General features: G+C 43.0%; 2 protein-coding genes across 2 annotated transcripts in view; both read right to left on the bottom strand.

Moving 5' to 3' along the window:
• The window catches only part of JPH2 (junctophilin 2), an 87,640-nt gene extending 80,832 nt beyond the window's left edge, over nucleotides 1-6,808 (bottom strand). The window contains exon 1 of the mRNA XM_063145797.1: nucleotides 6,239-6,808. Within this exon, the coding sequence (XP_063001867.1) occupies nucleotides 6,239-6,617 (379 nt within the window). The 5' untranslated portion in view covers nucleotides 6,618-6,808. The remainder of the gene's footprint in view (nucleotides 1-6,238) is intronic.
• A 5,733-nt stretch (nucleotides 6,809-12,541) lies between these two features.
• LOC134394693 (oxidative stress-responsive serine-rich protein 1-like) lies at nucleotides 12,542-25,640 on the bottom strand. Its single transcript, XM_063120351.1, has 4 exons — nucleotides 25,564-25,640; nucleotides 19,703-19,797; nucleotides 15,702-15,812; nucleotides 12,542-13,336 (listed from the first exon to the last, which is right to left on the bottom strand). The coding sequence occupies exons 2-4, from the start codon at nucleotides 19,762-19,764 to the stop codon at nucleotides 12,649-12,651; spliced, it is 861 nt and encodes a 286-aa protein (XP_062976421.1). The 5' UTR covers nucleotides 19,765-19,797; nucleotides 25,564-25,640; the 3' UTR covers nucleotides 12,542-12,648.
• Between the last annotated feature and the right edge of the window lie 60 nt (nucleotides 25,641-25,700).

Raw genomic sequence — 25,700 nt, 5'->3', positions numbered from 1 at the left:
AGATTCAAACATTGTGATAAGTATGCGCAAGCAGCTCCCCTGTTCATTTCAGTGACAGCAGAAGGTCATGCGCAGATTGCAGCCACTTTCACAGATGGACTCACTTTCTGATTTCTCAGTTACACAGCAGAGGTACACATGACCAGTGCAATCTTAACAACAATCACACCCATGCCTAGAAGGTGTCATAGCTCAACCCTAGAGTTTACTCTGAATGCCAGTAAAACATGAAGTAAAGAGGAGATGTCTCTGAGCATGCACAGATTACATTTTCCCAGTCACGAAGTAACCCTAGCTACCACATATATGTCGGAATAGAGACAAAAGTTGTGATTCTCTAACTTAGAAGTGTGCTTTCTTTCTCATTTTCAACAGGTTAGCATGGATCTCTTGGCATTCTGGTTATGTTACATCATTATACAAAATTCCTCAGTTTAAATTAAAGCAAATATCGTTTCAGTGTGCATTTAAACTTTGAAATAAGTGGTACTCAAAATGCAGATCAAAGGAAGTGAGTAACAACAGTCAGGATATATAAAACTCAGTTTATATATACAACCCAGGCCACAGCTAGACCTAAGGTTTATCCTGGGATCATCCAGGGTTCACCCCTGCCTGAGCACTGGATCCCCTGTGTGTCACCTAGATGAACAGGTTTGACTCCAGGATGATCCAGGGATAAACCTTAGGTCTAGCTGTGGCCCCAGTGTACAATGTCCAATCATTTCCCTGAGCCTGGTACAAACTATTTCCCTATTTCTCCCTCCTACAAAAGGCCTTGTGTATTATGAGAATTGATTGTTATCCATTTAGCTTCTTTAGGTCCCTTAGTTGAATTTTTTTATGTATCTGGCATTTGTTCACATCCACACAATGACATTATTAAATATGCCCATTGACACTGTCCCAGTTCCTCAAAATCTCCTGCCAGTTCTTCTATACCCATCTTCCCCAACCTTGTGCCTCCCAAATGTTTTGGACTACAGCTCCCATAATCCCTTATCTTTGCCCATGTTGGCTGGGGCAGAATAGTAGTATAAAACTGTTGGGGACACCAAGGTTGGGGTAATGTTTTATGCACTCTGGAGACCAGAGGCCTTACTCACATACATTCTGCTCTGCACCCTGTATATCCTCACAGGAGTGCTAGCTCCCACTGTCCCTGGAATCTCAAGGGCCCCAATTGCAATAGTGTTTCTCTCCCCCACCCTGCTGCCAGTGGAAAGCCACATCCTGTTGGCTTCTCCTACATGTGCACAGGATATGCTAGCAGGAGCTAAGGAACTCTGGGTCTTGTAGTTATTGAGATATCATGTTGCATAGGATTGCACACTTTTCCCTGTATCTCAAACTTCTAGCTCTAGAATTTCCTATGCTCGCTCGCAAGCTCACTCTCGCTCTCGGATGGCAACTGTTCTGAAAATTTTTTGTTCTCTTCTAACATTGCTTCTGACTGGTTCCAGCAATCTCACCAAATATGGACAACGACACCTCAAATACATACAGAGAAATAAGATACCATAAACATCCTCAGACCAAATCGACAATTTAGCCTCTGTTTTTGCCTCATAGTTCTGGCCTTGCAGTCCAGACTGGAGGGCCCCAGGAGCAGTCCTACCATTAGGCAGGGCGAGGCAGTCATCTCAAGAAGCAGATGCTGAAGGATGAGAGGAAAGACCTGGGTGCTGTGCGGCCTGCCATTAGGGTGACCATATGGAAAGGAGGACAGGGCTCCTGCATCTTTAACAGTTGTACAGAAAAGGGAATTCCAGCAGGTGTCATTTGTATGCATGCAGCAGCTGGTGAAATTCTCTCTTCATCACAACAGTTAAAACCGCAGGAGCCCTGTCTTCTTTTGTATCTGGTCACTCTAGTATAGCTCCTGCAGCTTTAACTGTTGTGATGAAGAGGGAATTTCACCTGGTGCTGCATGCATACAAATGACACCTGCTGAAATTCCCCTTTCTGTACAACTGTTAAAGATTCAGAAGCCCTGTCTTCCTTTCCATATGGTCACCCTACCTGCCATGTCCCCCTGAGCTAGCCTGCGTATAAATGTGTATCTCCACTTTTAATGTGGTATATGCATATTTTATGCAAATGTCTGTCCTATTTTTGGGTGATACATAAGGGATCATCCTACAGTGATCTTGGAATTGTTGTAGATAACAAGCTGAATATGAGCCAACAGTGCGACATGGCTGCAAAAAAGGCAAATGCTATTTTGGGTTGCATTAATAGAACTGTAGCTTCCAAATCGCGTGAGGTACTGGTTCCTCTCTATTCGGCCCTGGTTAGGCCTCATCTAGAGTATTGCGTCCAGTTCTGGGCTCCACAGTGCAAGGATGCAGACAAGCTGGAGCGTGTTCAGAGGAGGGCAACCAGGATGATCAGGGGTTTGGAAACAAAGCCCTATGAGGAGAGACTGAAACAACTGAGCATGTTTAGCCTGGAGAAGAGAAGATTGAGGAGAGACAATAGCACTCTTCAAATACTTAAAAGGTTGTCACACAGAGGAGGGCCAGGCTCTCTTCTCGATCCTCCCAGAGTGCAGGACATGGAATAACGGGCTCAAGTTAAAGGAAGCCAGATTCCATCTGGACATCAGAAAAAACTTCTTGACTGTTAGAGCAGTACGACAATGGAACCAGTTACCTAGAGAGGTTGTGGGCTCTCCCACACTAGAGGCATTCAAGAGGCAGCTGGAAAACCATCTGTCAGGTATGCTTTAGGGTGGATTCCTGCATTGAGCAGGGGGTTGGACTAAATGGCCTTATAGGACCCTTCCAACTCTACTATCCTATGATTCTATGAAAGAAAAAAACCTGCCCTCCATTCCCAATACTCGGTCGCCCAGTCCATGCCAGGAGGGACCCTGCAGGAGATGCTAGCTATCTCTGTAGAATCCACAGGAACATGATGCAGCCAACAAAAGTCCTTGCAACATAGAATACTCCTTTCTAGTTCTCTCTCTTTCTCTCTCTCTCTCTCTCACACACACACACAAACACACACCATGACAACAGACATTTGTTTATCCATAAAATAGGAGACTTGCATAGGCTCACCACAGCATGTGGTCTCTCTAATATGATGCACCAGATATCCATAAGAAGATAAGAGCTTTGCTGGATCAGACCAAAGGACTATCTAGACCAGCATTCTGTTCCCACAATGGACAACCAGATGTCTATAGGAAGCCCACGAACAGGACATAAGCACAATAGCACCCTCCCACTTGTGTTACCCAACAATAGAAAAAGATGAGCGGGGGGGCGGTATGATAGGAGTGTATAAAAACATGCAGAGTGTGGAGAAAGTGGGCAGGGAGCCATTTTCTCACTCTCTCGCAACACTAGAACTTCTGGTCATCCCATGAAGCTATTCAGGACAGAAAACAAATACTTCTTCACACAGCACATACTTAAACTATGGAATTTCCTACCACAACATGTAGTGATGGCTACCAACTTGGATAACTTTAAACAAATTCATGGAAGTTAAGGCTAACAATGGCTACCAGTCATAATGGCTATAAATTACCTCCAGTGCCAGAGGCAGTATGCTTCTGAATACTAGTTTTTGGGGACAGGAATGGGAGGATGCTGTTGCATTCATGTCCTGTTGTGGACTTCTCATAGGCATCTGGTTGGCTACTGTGTGAACAGAATGCTGTACTACCTAGGCATTCAGCTTGATCCAGCATACTTCTAACATGTCTCCCTTTATTCACCATTTTTTAAAAACTAAAAAGTCCCAAACGTTATAACTTTTCCTCATGGAGGTGTTATTTGCCCCCTTTATCATTTGTTTGGCCCTTTTTTGCACCTTTTCCAGCTTTACAATATCCCTAATGTACACATTATTCCATCATGATCTACACTACCACTTTATAATGGTATTGAAGTGCACTGACAACTGTTAGGGCCCATGACACGTTCTAATTACTGTTTTCAAACTGCATTCATAGTGTTACATCCTCCTTGGTGTAGACCTGGCCAAATGTGGTTGTGCCATAGATTTGTATTAAGGCATTCTGATATTAAAGAGTTTTATTTTGATGTCTTTCCTAATGAACACAGAATTTGACTGTTTCACAGCAGCCACACACTGACTCAACATTTTCATCAAGCGTTTCATCACAACTCCGAGATCCCTTCTTGGTCAGTCAACGCCAGCTCAGACCCCATCAATGTTTACAGTATGTTGTTAGATATTTTTTTTGGTCTCATTATGCAGTACTTTCTGCTTGTTTTATATCTAACTGCACTTGCCACTTTAAAGCCTCATTTGGAGGGATACTTTTGCAGCACTTTGCTGTTGTTTTTGTTTTAATCGTCCCCCCTGCAAATTGGTGCCATCGACAAAGCTGAGCACCATACTCTTCACCCCAATTATAACTATATACATGAAACCAAACAGGCTATAAGATATCAGGTGAACTTGTACAGGAAAAAATCATTACTGATAAGGACATCTTGACACCTGCTGGTGAACATTTTTCCCCAATTGTCACCAGTAGCTGAGCATTTGTCCAACAGAGCCTAGCACCCTCCCTCTCAGTGCTTGTTGTAAAAAAAAAAGTTTAACATTAAAAAAAGAGAGAGAGATACTTATGAATTAAATTCTTGATCTTGTTGAAAACAAAGGACTACTGGCTGAAGAGAGTTCTTGGGTCATTACAAGAGTCCATAAATCCCTTTTGGATTATATATTAAGTGTTTTGAAGTGCTAATAGTTGTGTAATTAGGCCACAGTCTGGTTTGGAGCAGCTAAAGTATTTCCAATTAGAAAACAATCCTGTCTCTTATCTACTTCATATGAAGAGCCTTGCAGTAGGTTAAGAAATGTATTGAAGCACTTGGAGAGTTTGCCTTGGGTTTTCCAAAAAGAGAAACTGCAAATTACAAAACATTGATTTCTAAGCCAGCCAGCTATATAATGATTGAAAGAAGGATGCCCATAGATCAGCCAGATTCTGTGGCTGGTTACGCACAAACCTAATCAGCACATTTTTGGCCGACTGAGTTGTTTTCCATGTTTCCTTTTGTTTTTATGGCTCACAGAATGACAGGTCCATCTCAACAGCACCTTCTACAATCTCTGTCCAGGACAGGAGCTGCTGACCATTTCTGGTTACATTATGAATTGCTCAATGCACATTGGACATGCAACCAACCAGCAAGTTCTGATGGATGCTTCAGGATGACTGCACATCTAGTGAGCAGCTGACAAACACACCCTGCACTGCAGAAGAACACAATCATTGATGCCATTGTGACGTCAACATCTGAACTCTACCAAGAGCTGAAGTGCCATTGGGTTGTCACACAGAGGAGGGCCACGATGTCTTCTCGATCACCCCAGAGTGCAGGACACAAAATAATGGGCTCAAGTTACAGGAAGCCAGATTCAGGCTGGACATCAGGAAAACTTCCTGATTGTTAGAGCAATATGACAATGGAACCAGTTACCTAGGGAGGTTGTGGGCTCTCCCACACTAGAGGCCTTCAAGAGGCAGCTGGACAACCATCTATCAAGGATGCTTTAAGGTGGATTCCTGCATTGAGCGGGGGATTGGACTTGATGGCCTTATAGGCCCCTTCCAACTCTACTATTCTATGATTCTATGTGACACCATGCCATTTTAAGCCTATGTTCCATTCAGCAGCTATGGAAAGTGTGGCCAAAGCCTAAGCATCAGTATGTATGTACACATATGTTCCTCCACATACACATGAACTGTGCATGATGGAAATGTGTGCCAGGTTGAGATTTTATATAATATCTGGAGAGATTAACATTAGGTATATAGGAAGCTGCCTTACAATGAGTCACACCCTTGGCCCATCTAGCCCAGTATTGGTGACACTCACTGGCAGCGGCTCCCCAAGTTTCCAGGTAGGCTTCTTTCCCAGCCTTACGTGGAGATGCCGGGGACTAAACTTGGAGCCTTTTGCATGGAAAGCATGAGCTCTACAGCCAAGCTGCAGCCCTTCATATATATATATATATATATATATATATATATATATATATTTAAAAATCCCACCCCAGGGCCATAAATTCACCTGTCTGGCATCAACTGTTCAAGGAATCAGAAGTGAATTATTTTCCCTCGGATGGTTTGCATCCTTTGGAACTCTAGCTCACATATCACATTCCGCAGTGCCCGGTCCATCCATCCCACTCCCCCAGAGAGAAAACCAGCAGCCAGACACTTTCTTGCCAGCCTTACCTCCATCCGCATAGGTCTCGGTACCGTAACCATCCTGCAGCCCGTTATTCCAGGTGCCTTCATACTTCGCTCCGCTGCTGACGTTCTGCCTGACCCCATACCTTCCCTTAAAGCCGTGCGTCCATTCTCCTTTGTAAAGCCACCGTCCTTTCGTCTCGATGCCTAAGCCATGCCTCTTGCCTTGAGACCAGTAGCCTTCATAGGTGTTGCCACTGGGCCACGTGTAGACCCCCACCACTTCAAAGCCATAGTTCCAGGAGCCAGAATATTCGCCTTGGCCCTTAGGCCCAGTGCAGATGCCGTGCCCATGGGCCTTTCCCCCTTCCCAGCCCCCACAATAGGCGCCTCCATCATCAAAGTCAAACCTTCCGCCACTCATGGTACCAGCCAAGGCCAACAAGCCAGGGAGTTTTGTTTTTCTCTTTCTTTCTCTCTCTCTCTCTTTCCTTTCCTCCCTCTTTCCTCCTCCCTCTTTAGCCTGACTCTTTCTCCATGAGCGAGGGTGTGAGAAGTTGAATGCTATGTTGCTGCATAGCCAGCTAATGTTCTGCCAGCCACCTTCAGGGCCAGGTGTGGGCGAAAGCAGAGAAGACGCGCTCCAGAGCAGGTAAGGCTTGGCTGCTGCAGGAAGGAGTCCCCCCGTTTACAGGAAAGCGTCTCCAGGGGGCGCTCAGAAAGCCCCGGCTCCCACTAGCCCACCAACCCTTCCTTGGCACTAGGAAGCTGTCAGAAAAGGAGGCATGGGAGGAAAAACTCCAAAATGGCCTGGGGAGTGGGGGCGGGCGAGAGGGAGGGAGGGCGCTGACAGCGGAGGTGAACTTCCCCCTCAGCTGCAAGAAGGCACTCGCCTCCACATCCCCTTGGCTTCCTCCAAGCGCCCCGATCCTGCCCTGAGCAAGCGTGGTAATTTCCTTCTGGCGCACAAGCCCCCAGAGTCTACTGCACCATCCTTGCAGCCGCCTCCTCCGCCTCTAAATGCCCTGATCATCCGGCCCCTTTAAGAGCCTATGCGGAACCCGAAGGTAACTTGGAGTAGGATCCCCCTAATCTCTCGCCCTCCCGCCCCCTTCTGCGCCTGTTTCACGCTTTGTTTTCGCCTCGCCCCCGCCGCCCCCTTCCCCGGGCTTCTGAGCCCCCCGCGGCAATGGGCGATGCCAGCCTCTTTCGAGTCCCATAGGATACGCGCGCCTCCGTCTCTCCCCTACAGCTTCTGCCGCCTTCTCCTTCGGTAAGAAAAAGGTCAACGCTGCCCTAACAAGGCCATCGGATCCCTAGAGCTGCGCCTAAAATAAACCCCCATCGCCCGGCCCCTTTTCCAGGACCCTTTTATGGAGGACAGAGAGGCACCTACCCCCACCCTCCTTGGGCTAGGATTTAAAAAAACGCGGAGAGGAGAGAGAGATTGAGAAAGCAAGTGTCTGGTTTAAAAATAGCACCCTGGGAAGCTCTGCGGACGCGCTTTCTCCCAGATCGTTTGCACCGAAGTTTGCAGAAGAAGCAAAATAATAATAATAAATCTTCTGCTCGTCACGGGGCGCAAAGGAAAGAGCAGGCGGGCCCGCAGGAGAGAATGAATGGGAGAATCGATGAATGAAAGTTTTAAGAGAAGGGAGGGGAGAGGCCAGAATAAGCGCGGATTCTGCCCTCAAAGGCATCGCAAAGGAAAAGAGCGAGCGTTTACTGCTTCAGGGGACTGGGTCACTTGCAGAGCTGCACCTAAATACCAGGCGAAAGCTTCCTTGAAAGATATCAAAGTTCCCCTCCAAAGTATCACTTGCTACACTACACCCGTCCTTGCAAAAACTGTACCCTGCTAAATGCGTAACCCAATAGCACGCTTGCTGCTTGAGGAAGTCTGCCTCCTCCTTGGGGACTAGTAAGGTCGTGAGGCCTTGTTTCCTCCTTGTTGACCTTCTTTGTACTCTGGGAAGTGTGGTAAGGTAAAGCCATCAAGCCTTTAAAAAATAATAACAAGAAATACAACAGATGGGCCTATACAGATGTTAGACTCAGATGATAGTATGACCAGGGGTAATTTTCTACTGCCACCACGATGTAGTCACAGCACTTAAATACTGTATATCCTCAAGCACTGCGCTGCACCATCAGTAGAATCATAGGGTGGACTGTGCCCCTTCAGACTGAAGCCGGGAGTGCATGTTTGCAGAATCAAAAACGGGGAGAAAAGCACCCAAATCAGGTGAAAAAAAGGGAGAAGCAAATTCTCAGGATGCTGAATTTTTTATTTGTAGGTTGAAGAGCCCGACACGTTTCGGCCTGTATCTTTCTAAGGCCTTCATGGGGTTGTAGGAAGATGTCTGCAAAAATCCTCTTATCAACAGAATCTTCTTATCAAAGAATCTGAGATTCTTTGATTGTTAAGATCTGAGATTTCTCAGATCTTAACAATCTGAGAAAGACATTCTGTTGATAAGAAGATTTTTGCAGACATCTTCCTAGAACCCCCTGAAGAAGGCCTTGAAAAGATACAGGCCGAAACGCATTGTGCATGTTTGCAGAAAGTTTTTTCTTTTCTTTTTTTAACGAGGAAATAAAAGTGTTCATACGTGGGAAGAAAGCATTCAAACAGATGCACCACTTCAGCATGCAGGTGGAGATTAGAAACAGCATGTGTTAAATCCAATTTACATCATCTCAATGAAAGTGAAGTGCAGAGTGAAATGTTCAAATTTTATTTCAACAGAATTCAAGCTACCTTAAACCATTTAGGCAAATTCCTGATAGAGATAGATATTTACTATTTAGGAGCAATCATTAATTCTGCATCTTCAGATCTGCACTTGCACTTAACTAGTATGGTCAAGATAAAGCTCTGCTTATATTTAATACAAGGGTGGCCACCTCGTCTCTGGCGTAGTGAGGTGGCCACTGGTCACTTGGTGACTCCCATCTTTTGTGCAGTTTCCCCCCCATTCTAAAGTTGAATAGCAACTTTGGAATGGGCATTAAGGGCTTTAAGGTAAAATATGCTGGTATTATTTTTGCCCCTGTGCCTCTTGCCTTTGCCAAATTGGAATTTAGTCCTTGGTCTGAAAGAGGTTCAACATTCCCGATTTAGGACATACCTCAAACCCCACAAAAGGACAAGAGACTTGCTGGGAATAGATGGATGGATGGATGGATGACTTTCCTGTAGAGGGGAGCACGCCAGTGGCTTCTAATTTCCTGACTCTTCAAACTAGCAGGTTCAAAAATTACAGGTGCAACTTTCATGCATAAATTATACAGATCCTGTGGAGCAATTTCAAGCCTTGTCTGTATTTATATCAGTAGCGGCTTCATTACAAATGCCAACATACCATCCAACTCCAGATCCCTCTCTCACTCCCTTTCGTTAGTTGCTTAGAACATAACTACTATTAAAATTCAAAGTCTGAATTCACTTAATACTTCAGCAAGTACATATTTATGGCTGCAAAGCCAATGGGAAAAGCACAAGTTGAATTTGTAATTACTAGGAAACTAATATAAGGATCAGGGAAAAAGCCTTTTCAATGGCTGCACTCAAGCTCTGGAATTCCTTCCCAAGGGAAGCTCTCCTTGCCCCCCTCAAGTGAATGGCTTTCCACCACACAGAGGACCCCTTCCTCTTTATTAAAACTTCTGAGTCTTAAGTGGGTTTTTAAATCTCTGCTGGAAGTGTTATTGCTTTAAAGTGTTATTGTTTCAATGCTGTGCTTTACTCAGCTTATTTCCCCCTATTTGAACCCTATTGTTTTACATACAGTTATTCATTCCCTTGAATTCTTTAGAGGAAAGACAGGAGAGAAACACTTTAGTGTATGAAGCCACGGGATAGTTACCCCACCAACACCCAAACTATGTCAATAAGAAGATAGCTACAAGTCTCATTTTACTATTAGTCACAGACAACATTTAAGAATGCAGCCTGAGAATCAAAGGCCACCCAAGCAGTACTGGTTGCTCCATCCCAAAAGCCACTCATCTGCTCAGTCTACACCTTGTCCTTTCTGCTTATTTCTTTCCCATCAAGGTTCACTCTAGTCTAAATATTGGATACCCATTACTGCTAAACAGGCCTATTGGCAGTAAGTGGCAATAGTCAGCAGCACTACAGCCTCTCATCTAAAATGCCATCCATATATCACCAAGGACTGAAGTGCATTGGTGAAAGGGGACAGGGAGAGTCAAAAGAAAGCCTAGCAAACTCATCTAGGCTTCCAGCTCCTTCAGCCACATTTTATTCTTCTAATACAGAAGGCAAAACACCGAATGGCAAAATGTGTGTTATTTCCTGAGCACAATTACAGGAAACAGGTGTTCATTATACCAGAGCAGAAGCAAATGTGGAGTTAATCTGTTACTTCTGACACATTATACAGTCATTATAATAATTAGTACCAGAAATAATTTTCAGATTAACTCTGTGCCCAGCTTCTGCATCTTAATTATCCTCCACCCCAGCTTAATGAAAAATTTGGCACTGTGAAATGGAAGTGCAGGGAGGAAAAGATTTAGATACATAGAATACTTCATAAATAGCCAGGCTTAGAATGATAACTCACAATAATTCACATCTCTCGTGATAACAATAAAGTCAAGTTTCATCTCACAGGCTTACTTCCAAGAAATTGCTTTAGGTGACACTCCAGATTCTCTAGCTGTCTAGTGAACAGCCTTGAATTGCTATTCCTCAGGTTTTCAACACAAGCTGGAGTGCCCAAACCATGAAGTAAAACATGGATGGGCAGAAGGTAGATCTCCATAAGTTTTGGTCTTAAATTCCCAGAAGCCCAAGGCAGCATGGACAGTAGTCAGGAAAGCTGGGAGTTGAAGTCCAAAACATCTGAAGATCTACTTTCTGCCCTCCCCTGTCGTGAAGGAGCTTAAACCATTTCATGTAGGCAAGAAGCTATAAACTTTCATGAAGGTGATGCAAACACTGGGTAGATTTAAAGCATACTCGCAAGTGAAAGCATATCGCATAGCATCATCTTCTGTTTGTGTGTTCTCTGTATCTGCTTACTTGGTAGAACAACACTTCCATTGTGTATGGGGTTGGGGGGGATGGCATGAGACAAGAGGCCTCAGAACAGTTTATGAAAACGCATTATCATGCAATTTTTGGTATGAGAAATTGGATGCAACTGCAAGGAATATGGCTTTTAAGTAGGTTTGCATTACAGTGGAGGATGCAAAGGAGGACAGGGCTCCTGCACCTTTAATAGTTATGCCATGCTAGCTCCACCTGCTGAAATTTCTTCTGCACATTCCTAAAAGAGCAGGAGCCCTGTCCTGCTTTGTATCTGACCTCCCTAGTTGTTTGGACAAAAACAAACCAAAAAGACTTCAACCATCTCTGGCAACAGCCTTCAAGCATATTTACCAATGCCTTGAGGCAGCATAGCTTTATTAGTCCAAGTCTGCCAGAGAGAGATGTTATTGCCTTTTAAAACAGACTACAACGTAAGAGCTCATTTACACATTGTATCACCCATCTCCAGCACTAGCTCATAGAAAGTGTAAACATTGTCAATATACATCGCTTTTAAGCTGTAAATACAAAGGGGGGATTACCTCTTTATTGCGAACATTTGGAAAATTAGTTCCAAGTGGGATCCTGTATGATGCAGAATCAGAGGCAGCTTAGTTTAACTAAGTATAAACATTAGTTAAGGATGCACAATTGCAAGTCACTGTTGATATAGAGCAAGGCTGACATCTAGTGGCCAAGTACATTTGATTTCAGTGTTTATCCATATAATAGAAAGTCTACATTTTGACTCATTTGTTCAATAGGATTCACTACTGTAAAATAAGGTGTCATAACATTTTCTTTCTGTGTTTAGACCAATGCTAAATGTTATCCTTTTTGTCTCCATAATTAGAGAAAATGCATATTTCATGACAGTACCTCATTTATTTGGTGACTAATATTATGCTTCCAAAATTTAAATTTCTAGAGAACGCTAGGGACAGAGACAGAAGAAAAAGAGTTTTCAACTACTATGCCTTACCATACTTTACAATATCTTGTAGGATCTTTAAGCATTCTAAACATAGAAAATACAGCAAGATGCTGTACCTGGCTCCAAATGCAGGTTTTTTTTGGCTTCCCTCTATAGAAGGAATTTTTAACACACTGTCCTTAACATTTTTAATCAGTTAATCCAAACTACCCATTCACTAAACCTACGCCCTGTACAATTTTGTATTGTTCCCTAGTCTTGCTGTTTGTCTTTGTGGTCTTCTGGTTCTGGAGTTAACATTAAATTGAGCATGAGAAATAAAAACACTGGCATGAGAAATAAAAAGGCTGGCTGTGATGCAAAGTGTCTTTATTACAAGCACAGAGAGCAACTGCTTTTAAGACAGAGCGTGAACATGGGCCGATACCAAAGACCTTTGTTCAATACAGCCCATTGTTATCAGGTGTACATCATTTCTGCCATGTGGGACATTTTCTTAGGGATATACAAGAAATTCTCCATGTACCCCGAAAGGTCTTCAATAGTCACATCATCTACATGAGCTCTGGCTTGCTCAGAGCAAGACCTGAGAGAACTGGAGGGAATTCTTGATGGCAAAGTTTGGGAGTTGTCCTGAACATGTGCTGTTCTTTCAGGTGCAGGCACAGGAGAGTTTTGTAAGCCAGAAAACATGTACACTTTCATGTCCTGCCATCGCTGACATTGACAGGTCTTGTCTACACATGCACACAGATTCCCTTTATTTTGCTCAGACATAGATTGGAAATTAGAAAGACCTGTGGCCTTTAGAATTGTTGTAGGAAGAAGAACACCGGCAGGGACATTTGCAGGTGTGTTCTTCAGCATTTCAACCATGGATGCCCCAGAATGCTTGCCCCCCATTTGCTTCTTGCCAACATCATTGAGAGGATGACTGGCTTGTTCCTTCTTAGAGGATTCTTTTGGCGTTGGCACATCCAGGCCACAGCTGCTTTCAGAAGTGTCTGTCAGGTTCTTGTGCACAGGATAGCTACAGGAAGGCATTTTGGCTGTGCAGTGGATGAACTTTGGAGGATGGAGTACTGGAGACTTTGACCGCCGGCTTCGCTGTGTTCTCACTGTTCCTCTCAAAGGTTTCCTCAAACACCTAGAAGGTGAAAATGCAAGAAATTAGTAATTCAATCTGCACAGAGCTCGATGACCATTAAGGGTGCAATTCTATGCATGCTTAGATGGAAGAAAAGTCCTACAACTGCCAGCATTCCCCAGCCAGCATGCAACAGATTTCACTCTTAGTCACTCTACAGTGTGATTCACCAAGAAAGTATAGCGTTTAAACAAAACTGATATTTCAAAAGAGCACCTGTCTTATGTTCCATTCTTGGAAAGAACTTTTCATACCATTTACGAGAACACAATACTGAAGAACTGCTCAGATAGCAACTATGAGATTACATCCATGCTATTGTGAACTAAAATGTCTTGCTGTTTCTATTTACACAGCAATCACATTGTACCACAAGAGTCATCCCCTTTAATGAACACATTCCAATGCCTTGTCCATTCAAGAGAGTATGTACTATTGTAAGTGTGCACAACACAGAACACTTTGAATTACTGAAGGACAGTTCTAGTGCTAGAAAATTTTCTTTATTCTTACAGTCTATGACTTCTATTTAAAAAGTGAGGCAGGGTTCTTTTGAAATGGAAAATGATGTATAGAGCAGGGGAGGACAACGTCTGGCCTGCATTTGGGTCCAATTTGGCTTATGGACCGTTGAGGCCCCTCAGTGTGTCCTGCCCCCTGCCCTCTCCAAGCCCTGCCCTGAGGGCAAGTGGCATAAATAGGAAACTACATTTACCTGCACCACTTCTCAAACTGCTTGCCCACTAATTGGGACAGGAGTGGTGTGGGAGGAAGGTAGCTGGATCAGCTGGGGCTTGCAGGAACCAACCTCTACAAGTCCCATCTGATTCCCTTCTCATGCCACTCAATTCCCAGTCGGTACAAACAGCATGGAAATAAGCAGCCCCACTTAGCCAGGGCTTGCAGAAGCTGCCTCCTAAAGTGGTGGATGATGCCAGCATGATCTGGGTGGCTAAGCCGGTCCCCAGACAGTTCTGCTCTCCTGGTGTAGAGCAACTGCTTTATAAAGGAACTTGTTTCTGATTTAACAATATCTGGAAATACTTTTTTTTAGATGAACCACACTAGCAAACATAAGTGGCAATGGCAATACAAGTCTTTTGAGACAAGCATCACTGCAAACATAGACAATATGTGGGCATTCAGACTGTACATGTGGTGAAGGAAGTGTGCCCAACCCCCATCTGCACATTTAACTTGATTTTGATCTCAACACTGTGTGTGCCCCACAAAACTAAAATATATAGATTACATGGAACATACCTACATATGCTGGGCTCTAAGTTTGCAGATACCCCACCCCACCCATGCAAAAAACAACAACAACATAATGGTTGTGTTAAAAACTTAAATGACAGTATGGGTTTGAGCTGGATTGGCATGATTATAGTGCCACACCATATCATTTAGATGTCTATACATGGTTATTTTGTCCAAGGGCAGCCCAGACAACTCACCTACATGCCCTTCCAATCCTAATGTAATATATAGACCTTAAGAAGCTGCGTCATACTTTTCTGAGGGGGGGGGCACCAAGCCCCAAGACTGAATGCCTTTAAACACCAAGTAAAAACCTGGATTTTGATAGGTGCCTTGGTGTGGGCAGAGGGCTGCTTAGGCTGTCCTCCCCTGCACCCACTGTTACTGCACTGGGGTTGCTTCCACTCCCTGCTTTTTATCAGTAGCTTTTTCTGTTTACAGGATTGTTAGTTTGATATTTTATGCCATTATTTCTGTTTTAAAATGGTTTTGATGTTGTTGTAAGCTGCTCTGCTTTCTTCCAAAGAGCGGGTTGGATCCAGAGGTATTCACATTAAGCACACATTTATTTAACTGGGAACAAAGTCTGACTAACTTGATGTGGATTTTTTACAATATTCTCTGCAATAAACTTACATTTTAACATGCCCAACTTAAATGATTTGTGTATCTCAGATTTGTGCTAAGGGTCCTGTAGCTCCACTTGCAATCCTGCTAAAAGAGCAGTGTTCTGCTGTGGTCAGAAATAAGATTCCCTTTAACAGCACCTCCTCTTCCCTTTTGCCAATAGAAGTGGAAGGGACAGATATTTTATAATAAGAAAAAGGCTGGGGTCACCTGGAAAACAAGACAGTAACAATTTGCTCTGCCATGCTCCTCAGGCACAGAAACATGCCTCAGCTGGAGTGGTCAAGCGTGCTGTTACTTAAGATCATAAAAGCCCTGCTGGATCAAACCTCTATGACATCTTGTCCGCCCCCCTGCCCTAGACTTTTTTTATGCACAAGCCTCTTGATCATTTTAAACAGCTCCAGGGGCTTTGGCAGAACACTCTAGCATTTCCACATTTGAAGTAGTTCCATTAATCAGAACCAATTCATCTTACCAATGCCAGCTCTCTTTAGATGCACACACAGTCTTTGCTTTGGTTTCATCTGCAGTTCTTACAAATGCTCTCTGAGGTGTCCCCTCATTTACAGGAAGAGAAGCAGTGGATCTGCAACAAGAAAAATGCATGCAGTGATCATTTGAAAGGATGAGGAAAGTCATCTTGGCACAGACTGGGGTGAGGTTATAAATGAGGGGTGTGGAACCTCAGGCCTGAGGGCCAAATTTGGCTCTCCAAATTCCCCAGGTAGCCATGCCCCTCCCTCTGGCATCATCCCTTTCCCCCAATCACTGATCAGGTGAAGGTTTCCCAGCTTCTGTGCAGTTTTCTCCATTATAGAATGCTGAAATGCCTCTCCTAAGGCTTAGTTACTGGCAAGAAGAGCTTGAAGCAAGTGGCCCTTGAGAGCTTTTCAGAAATCAAATTTGGCCCTTGGGCTGAAAGAGGTTTAATAACCCTGTTATAAACCTCAGCTTACCCAGACATATTTAGCATAGTTCAAAGCAAGACTGCCTTTGAAATGGAATGCATTGATTTTTCAAAGGGCCAAAATACAGAATGAATCAGATGTTTCAACTTACACGATTTTTTCCAAAGAGCAACCATGGGTTACTCAAAGTTTGATTTCCGTAATCAGAACCCCTCCATGCAAAGCTGCTTGACAGAACAGTATAAAGATAGGAAGCAATGTTGCCGAAAACAGGGACTTCAGTTTTTCCCAGAAGGGAAAAAAACAAAGTTTTTACCAGTGTAATAAGCCTAGCTTGGCAAATATTGATGCCAATCTTACAGTGGTTTTCAACCTTTTTTTTAAGGAACTCTTTCCAGACAGGTTCATCCGTACGTCTCATGTACAATGATGCCGCAGCCCAGTCTTCCTACTTCAGCTACTTTGTCATGCTTCCTCCACAGATTCCATTATCTGTAACCCTTTGGCCATTTCAATGAGTCATCCAAACATTATGTAGAAACCAGGGGAGAAGAAATTGGGGAAGCCTTAACTAGGGTAATTATAATAAATCTGGAGTTTAATTCTCCCATGAATGTATGTTTGTACATTCTAAACTTTATAAATCCTAAGAATTGTTCCTAATGAGAGACAAGTGGAGCATACATGAGTTCTTTTAAACAATAATCTTTAGGTAAGATGCAATGTCCTATGAGTTTTCTATTAGGGCTGTGCACACATACACCCCAAACCGCTTTGTATCCCGATCCGGACCTTCCAGGCCTGAACTGTTTCAGGTCAATCTAGTGAGATCCGGAGGTCCGGATCGATATTCAGATGCCATTTTGCCCCCCCACCCCATTTACCTGCCTCTGCAGCGGAGGCAGGTAAATTGGGAAGGGGTGACAAAATGGCATCCAAATAAGCCCCCCTACCCCCTTTCCTGGGTCGATCCAGATCTCCCCCGATCCACTCCGGAAGGAGGTCCGGATCGACCCACTCCACTTCGGATTCGGGTATCCGAAACAGAGCGGAGCACACCCCTATTTTCTATTAGTGCATGTGTGGGCAACATGTGACCCATATGAGGCCCCCTAAAGAGCAGCTCCTGCATTGCCAAATTCAGTAACAGTGTGCAGGGCGGAATCTCTGGTTTTAGCACTATGGAGCACTAAAAAGGAGTCAAATGCAGTTCATTCAAAAGCTAAATTCGACACTTTTAGCCTCCTGTTGTGATTTGCCATCAAATTTCATCAGCAAACCACAGATCCCGCCCCCCTCGGCACACCATAAAGTGCAGCCAGGCAGAGTGGGGTGGGGAAGATAGCAATAAAAATGGGCCCTAGTCCCCACACAGTTGCCCACCCCTGTCTTAGTGAGACTTGTAGGACTCCTATTCATAGAGAACACACATCACATATTCACAAAATAGAGAAAACCAATAGTCAAAGGATAATGTCTTATGAAGGCTCCCCCTCCTCCAATGACAGATTTAAAAAACTGGCTATATTACCACCAACACCACCAACACATAATGTGCTCACTATGTGGATGAAGTTATCAACCTGTCTTGTACACTCTCTCTAGGAAATGTGCAGGATACTGAACAAGCCATTGGTTTGATCCAGCAGATCAAACACATGTTGCGTCAATTGCTAACTGTCAATGAACTGTGGTCAATCTAGGAAGATATAAAGTTGAAATACTGTATACAAATATGCCTCATTTTAAGTTTGTTGCCTTCTGCTTAAATGTGAAAGTGGTCACACTATTATCAGTTTGGTTTTCAGAGCTGATCAGGTGGGCCTCTGAAGGTAAGCTCAACAGAATCTGTCCTGCAGCTCTCATGAACCAGATCAGTTCATAGAGAGACAAGGGGGCCCTTAGATAGCCAGGACCTAAGCCATTTAGGTCTTTAAGGATTAAAACCAACACCTTGAATTGAGCCTGGAAAATCATTGTTAACCAGTGCATATATTTCAATATTGGGGTAATATGATCTTTATACTGTGTACCAATTAGCAGCCTAGCTACCTTCATTTTGCACCAACTGAAGCTTCCCAATGTGCTCTACACAGAGCTACCTTTGAAGACCATTGCAATAATCTGAACATGATGGGACCAAGGCATGGATAATTATTGCCAGACTAAACTGATTTGGAAAAGGTCATAGCTGGGCACTAAAAATACTTGTGCAAATGCTCCTATGCAACAGCCAACATCTGGCAATCCAGAGACAATGCAGGATCAAGAAGCACTCCCAGGCTATGAATAAAAATCTTTCAGGGGGAATGCAGCCCCTTCAGATTCAATTCCAAACATGACTTTCTATCCACCAATAGCACCTCCATTTTGTCTGGATTTAATCTCAGCTTGTTCACCATCATCTAGTCCATTAGTGAGCCCAGGAAATGTTCAAAGGTATTGACTGCTTCCTTGGTATTAGGCGATAAGAAGCAACAGAGCTGGGAGTTGTCCACATACTGATGACATCTCACTCCAAAGCTCCGCATGACTGTTTCCAGTGGCTTCATACGGATATTAAACATAGGGGACAAGATAGATCTCTGTGGAACACCACCTGGAAAAGTAGTGCCCAAATACCACTTTTGGACACAACCTAACAGAAAGGACTGGCACACCTGCAATACAGTGCTCCTTCCATAACCAATAGTATCAAAAACTGTTAATAGGCCCAGCAGTACTAATAGGGTTGCTCTCTTCTCATCCAGCTCCCAGTGTAGGTCATTCACAGAGATGACCAAAGCAGTCTCGGTCCCATATCCTGGCCAGACACTCAATTGAAATGGGTCCAGATAACCAGTATCATCCAAAGTCTTGGGAATTGTGAGGCCACCACCTTCTTGATCACCTTAGCCAGAAATGATATATTTAAGACTGGCCTCTACCTAAATCTACTGGGTCAAGGGAAAGTTTCTTTAATAAGGTTCTTATCACTGCTTTCTTTAAGCAAGAAAGAACCACCACCTCCCACAAAGAGGCATTAATTACCCAGTCCTGCCTTGGCTGATTTAATCACCCAGGAGGGATGAGAACAGTGTAAACCACTGGTAGTTCTCACTGCTCCACATCCTCAAGATTCACAAGTTGAAAAGAATCTAACACAACTGGACAAGAAATCTGAGAAACTTTATTAGAAAAGAATCAAGCAAGTTGTTCACAGTGAGCACAACCCACACCCAAATCCTGGCGAAATACAGAAAAGCACGCCTTGTCTATTCTGTACAGATACAACAGTGGCAGAGAATGAAGGTCTCTTCGCTTCCCCCATCACCACAAAGTAGATCTCCAAAAGGATTCTAACCCACGCTCAGTCTGATTCATTCCAACTTTCTCCATAGGTTCAGTCAGCATCCCTCATTCTTCATTGCCCTCAGTTCCCATTAAACCAGGGAAACTGGACATATATACCCTAATTTCTCTCCACAACCATCACAAAGTTACTTTTAAAATCAATTTGTTTCATATTCCATATTGTACAGCAGAAACAAGCACAACTCTCTTAATATTTAATAACATTGCCACTTACCCTTCTGAGTCAACCCGCAGCTTTTTGAAAGCTGCCTGGAGATTTTCTTCAATCTCCAACATGGTCAGAGAACAATCCACTGCTCTCTCTGGTGGCTAAAAAGAAAAAGGATTGGAGAATAAAATGTAGGCAACTAACGCTGTACAGAAAGTCATACCAGATTTGACTAATGAAAATTGCCTAGAAACCAAGTTATTATTAGGGCAGTATCAAGACTTCATAAGAATATAGCAATTCCAGGTAGTATCCAAAGCTTCCGCTGTGCCTCCACTTTTTGTTGCACTAGCATAACCCAGCACTAGCACAATGGGAAGCTACTGCTTCCTACAGCAACCCCCAAAACAAGCCAAAATCCTAGCTGCCAAAATAGCTCTGTGAGGATCCCTTCTGCTACCTCCACTGACCTGCCCCCATTCCGGAAACTAGGATTTTGCCTTGTTTCATTGCACTAGCAGTGGGTCCTGCTGCTGCACATGCAGTATTGGATACTGCCCTCGTTATGCATTCTTCCTTAAAATAACAACTTCTTCTCTAGCAAGAGCATTATCAGGTAAATAATGATCTAGAAAATTAGTAACCTGTATTAGCAAACAATTTAGGTCCTTCTGGTTGCTGTGCTCCAGTGGATTAAACTTACATTTTACAGCTATCTTCCCTAACCTGATGCTCTCCAGATGTTTTGGACAAACTCCCATCAATCCTGGCCAGTGTGGCTAATAGTCAAGGATGATGGGAGTTGCCATTTTTTACTGTAACTTTTGATATTTTCATCTGTAGGGCTTCAGACTGGGCGATGCTGTCTTACGAGCACTCTCACACATTACTTGTAGGGCAGCTTCACCCTTACTACATTCTTACAGGGAAGGCAATTAAAATAGTATGCTACAATAATCCTACTTAAATTTAATGTGTTAATACCTATCCACTTAAATTTCCCTCTCAAAAAGTTGCTATTAGCCACAGAGGTGAATATTTAAAGAATCTAAATCCTTCCCCACAGCTACTTTTAATCAAAAACAGACACTGGGATCACCCATGTCATGTATAGTAAGTGAGCCTGAAGTCCACACTTCTTGCAACAACCAAACCCTGTGCATATTTACTATGACGCAAGGCCCACTAAATTGAAAGGGAGTTACTTCAAAGCAAGCATGCATAGAATTGCAGCCAAGATTAAGTCTCATTGAAATCCAACACCTTATATTGAGATCTTATGTGTGGTTACTTTCATGTGAGTAATCCATACAAAAGAACTCTATACAAGGCAGTTTAAGAATAAACGAAGTGCTCAATTACAGTCATTGTAGAATATGTATATGTAGAATACACAAAGAAGCTATTAACATCAAATGAGCATTAGATTTGAAACACATATTCCAAAAAGAAAAGGTGATGTTTAAAGAGTTTGTATCCCTCAAAATGGACAAAAAAAAAGGCTGAAAGCGGTAGAACAAAGCTCCCACCAAAATGCTCACTTGGACACAAGTCCCTCCCTGCTCCACTCAGCTGATGTTAGTTTACTCTGAAATGATTTAATTTAGACATGTTTCTTGCTTGCTTGCCAGTCAGATTCCATTATGACGCATCTAGAAGGATGGATGTGTCATAATGTGTTTGATGTACATATTAAGTGTTGAATCAGGCAATAAGGAAGACAGAAAAGGAAGTGATGACTACAAGTCTATTTCCTGCAACACTCACCTGGCAAATGGACAGATGACTGAAGGTATGTGCAAATCTGCCCACAGCCTTTACAGAAAACTTTATTAAATGCTGGATCTACCATTCTTAGACAAGAGGCAAGCTTTCACTTTCTATTTTTAATAATGAAAAAATAAAAACAAAAGAGAACCTGCTTATATACTTTGCACAAAACATGTAAGTAATGAATGACATTTTAATACTTCATGAAGCACCTCAAAAATTAGATACAGCATAATGGTTGAAAAGACAATAACCCTTGCCATAGTCCATCTAAAAAGGACAAGACCATAGAGGGAGGGGAAAAGAGAGATAAATTAGAGATTAAAGGCTCAGCATAATGGACAAGGGGGGGGCATTATGAACAAGCCTTGGACTCTCACCCTTGTTAAGTTGTGATTTAGTACCAGCTATAGTTTGTTTGCAAGCTACGTTCTTAAAATGTTTCATTATAGCTTCCAAACAAACCATAGTATGCAGGTTTCCTAAGCATGTCTACCAAGGTTTCCTGCTTAGATGCAATGGCAAATCATGGTTGCCGGTAGACCACAATCCAGGAAGGGAAACAACACATACAAACCAATTGAGCAATCATATAGCTGGTAGTAAGCCAAGATATGAACAAGTATTTTGCTCCTGCATACAGCCCCTTTACTCTCCCCTTCTAGGAAGCCTCCAATTAACCTTAATTTCCTATTTTGTCTTAACCAGGGAACTATGGTTTTCAGCTTCACAACCACCAAATCATGATTTGGTGAATATCATAGCTTGTTCCAAAGCTGATAGACATCGTTTCCTGGTTCAGACAAAACAAGAAACTATGTTTAGAGACTTTTTGGTTTGTTTACTTGGACCCTGAAGAGCAGAGCAAAGGGCTCATTCATATCTCAGCTTAAGTGAAAATATTATCATCTGAACTGCACCACTATTTCTGCTTCTGAAAAGAAATCGGTAAATGGCAATGAAAAAGTTTGTAGTTTATGGGGATAAGGAATGTGCTCAGAAACAGAACTAAGAATAGTCTGCTTCTACTGTGCTGAAGAAACGTGTCACATATAAGATTTAGAAGTCTTCATCAATTGCAATGGTAGCCATTAATGTTTTTCCTACAAGAACAAAGTATCTGTGTTGGAAAAATAAACCTATACATTCAGCTTTACAGTAGAACCTTGCTTTGATGCTATTACACATTTCCACGATGACACACACTTTTCCCTTATATGGAAATAATCCACCTGTTCAAGTGTAAATACCTTGACACAAACTATACTAATTCTGCTGCAACAACTGCAAATCAAAATGTATTTTTTTTGTTTGAATTATTGTAAACTTCCCTGAGATCAATTGATTAAAGACAATATAAGCTACTACCTCAAGGGATCTTTCTTCTTTTTTCTAAAGACTTATTTAAATAGCATTCCCTCTCACATTGGTTCTCATGCTACAGCATTTGTTACGTCCAAACAACTGTGATGAGTAGTAATCACAGTTTATTGAAACAAGACAGGATCGTTAATCATGATTTAAAGCCAACGTTTCAATAATGCATATTTAACAGTAACCATAAACAGCATTCACACATAATGCTAAGCCATGGTTTATGTTAATTTTAGCCATGAATTATCTTGCATAAACAAGTCAGAGATAAATCATGGTTCTAGGTTCAAATATCATGACAAGCCACGGTTTAAACAAGCCAGGCCTTGTAAGCCAACATCAAACCACTGCTTCTGTTTATGATTTGTAGCTGGTTAGTAAACCATGGTTTATGAGGATGGGTACGCACATAAGAAATCAGATTTCAACAAAGCACACCATACTTTAGGATTATGTGTGAACCAGGCCATAGTTTGTCACGGTTCAAATGTGAGAAACCAGTTAGGCAAAAATGGAAGCAAATGCTTCCACTCTCCTTGTGGCCATGCTGGAGAATGCACGCACATAAGCCTGAGCCCCATGTATGTAACAGTAAACTATGATCTAGCTTTATGTACTAATACAATCATTGCATCAAATCATTGTTCGCATTAACCACAGTTCAGAGTTTAAAGTGGTTTAAGCTCCCAAATGTACAAACTAACTATGGCTTACAGCTGCTAGTCTGTTTTCATTCCATATATCCAACCTGGCTCTACAGCACGGAGACTACAAAGCAACAGGCCCTTTTTCTCAATTCAGGCAACAAACTATAGCATAGTTAAGCTTCCTTAATCATGCTTTTGTGTGATACCTGAACTGACTCAAGGACCTGTTCCCGTGCTTTGAGCTTGTAGTAGCAGTGATTTTTGGTCAACTCATCACAGGCAGAATTGTTTGTGTAAATGCAGTACAAGTCAATAGGGTGCCGAAGAGTTATCTGGATCAAGTCTAGGATGTAGTTGCCAGAATATACACACTCAGACCAAACTAAAGCTCAGGTGCTTCAGTTAGTCATAAAAAGAAAACAAAGAAGACAACTTTAATGGGGACAACTGAGAGCACCCCTAACTCAGCAGATAACATCCCTGCTTTTATTTTTTCATTTGCTCTGAATGCTTACACAAGGTAAAGAACATGCAATTCAAGTTGGCCTAGAGTAGCAGCAGCTGTTGCTGCCAGCAGACCCCCCCCCATCCCCACTTTTTGCATCCAGACCCCACAAAATCTAATTTCACAATAAATTGGTTAACTCTTTACGATGTCTACGGTGGCTACTAGGAGGAGGGCTTTCTCTGCTGTGGCACCCCGGCTGTGGAACGAGCTCCCCAGAGAGGTCCACCTGGCACCTACACTATATTCTTTTCGTCACCAGCTGAAGACCTTTTTATTTTCTTAGTATTTTAACACCTAAATTTAAACTTTACTGTTTTAATTCCATATTTTAATCCTATATCAATTTCTGTTGTGTGGTTTTATCCTGGTTGTGCTTTTTATATTGTATTTTGTATTTGGGTTTTTAGATGTTGGATGTTTTAGTATGTTCTTAATGGTTATAATTTTTGTGAACTGCCCAGAGAGCTTCAGCTATTGGGTGATATAAAAATGTAATAAAATAATAATAAATAAATGTCACAAGACACAGCATTTTTAAGTGACAAGCTCATATGACAGATGGTCTTAGTTCACTCACTCTGTATGTCCCTGTCCTCTAGTGGTCCAACACAGCTGCAGATATACTCATAAAGCAGGTTTTCCCAACTTGGTGTCCTCCAGATGTGTTGGCATGCTGGCTGGGAATGATGGAAGTTGCAGTCCAACACATCAGGAAGGCACCAGAATGGGGATGGCTGTCATAAAGTTTCCTCCTTATTATCAACATTTAGATGCCCATGCCTTAACAGCAGGGATAGGCAACTAGCACCCTCCAAATATTTTGGATTACAATTACCATCAACTAGCACAGCCAATGGTAAGAGATTGTGGCTTTGGTGGTTCAAAACATCTGGAGCGCACCAGGCCACCCTCCCAATTCAGAGCAACAACATGGGCAGACCTGGCATCCTGATACAGTAGGGTGACCATATGGAAAGGATCCTGTATCTTTAACAGTTGTACTAAAAAGGGAATTCCAGCAGGTGTCATTTGCATGCATGCATGCAGCACCTGGTGAAATTCCCTCTTCATCAAAATAAAGCTTTTTTGTGAACCACCCAGAGAGCTTCAGCTACTGGGCAGTATAAAAATGTAATAATAATAAATAAATAATAAAGCTTCAGGAGGCCTGCCCCCTCTTGACCAGTTACAAAAGAGGGCAGGGCTTCTGCAGCTTTAACCATTGTGATGAAGAGGGGATTTCATCAGGTGCTGCATGCATACAAATGACACCTGCTGGAATTCCCTTTTCTATGCAACTGTTAAGGATACAGGAGTCCTGTCCCTCCTTTCCATATGGTCACCCTACGATACAGTGATGACAGACGCTTCACCTGTGGAATTTCTGCCTGCCATACAGTTCGCGCTGTGCCTGGAAGAAGGAAGAGGGCAAGCGCAGAGAGCAATCAGCCCCATGGGGGAGGGGGTCTCAGCACTTCAAGAAGGGCGCCAGGAGAGTTACGCCTGACGCGATGACTCAGTAGAAGCCAGTCGCTCTCGGCGAGAAGAATCCGGCGCTACCAAGCCGCTCTTTCTCTGAGGAGACGAGAACGAAGCGGACAACGGGGGCCGCAGAGGGCCATACTTACTCAGCTTGACGGCGACGTCAACTCCCCACCAGAAGAAAACTTTGACCGCTTCGCTCTGCCCGCCGTGCCTGCTGCCTTCTGTCAGGCTTATGAAGGGCGGTGGGCGGGCGACCCGGATGTAGGAGCGACTCCTTTTA

The sequence above is a fragment of the Elgaria multicarinata genome, chromosome 1 (assembly GCF_023053635.1).
Source record: "Elgaria multicarinata webbii isolate HBS135686 ecotype San Diego chromosome 1, rElgMul1.1.pri, whole genome shotgun sequence".
NCBI classification, from domain to species: domain Eukaryota; kingdom Metazoa; phylum Chordata; class Lepidosauria; order Squamata; family Anguidae; genus Elgaria; species Elgaria multicarinata.
This window is presented reverse-complemented; position numbering and strand designations above follow the sequence as displayed.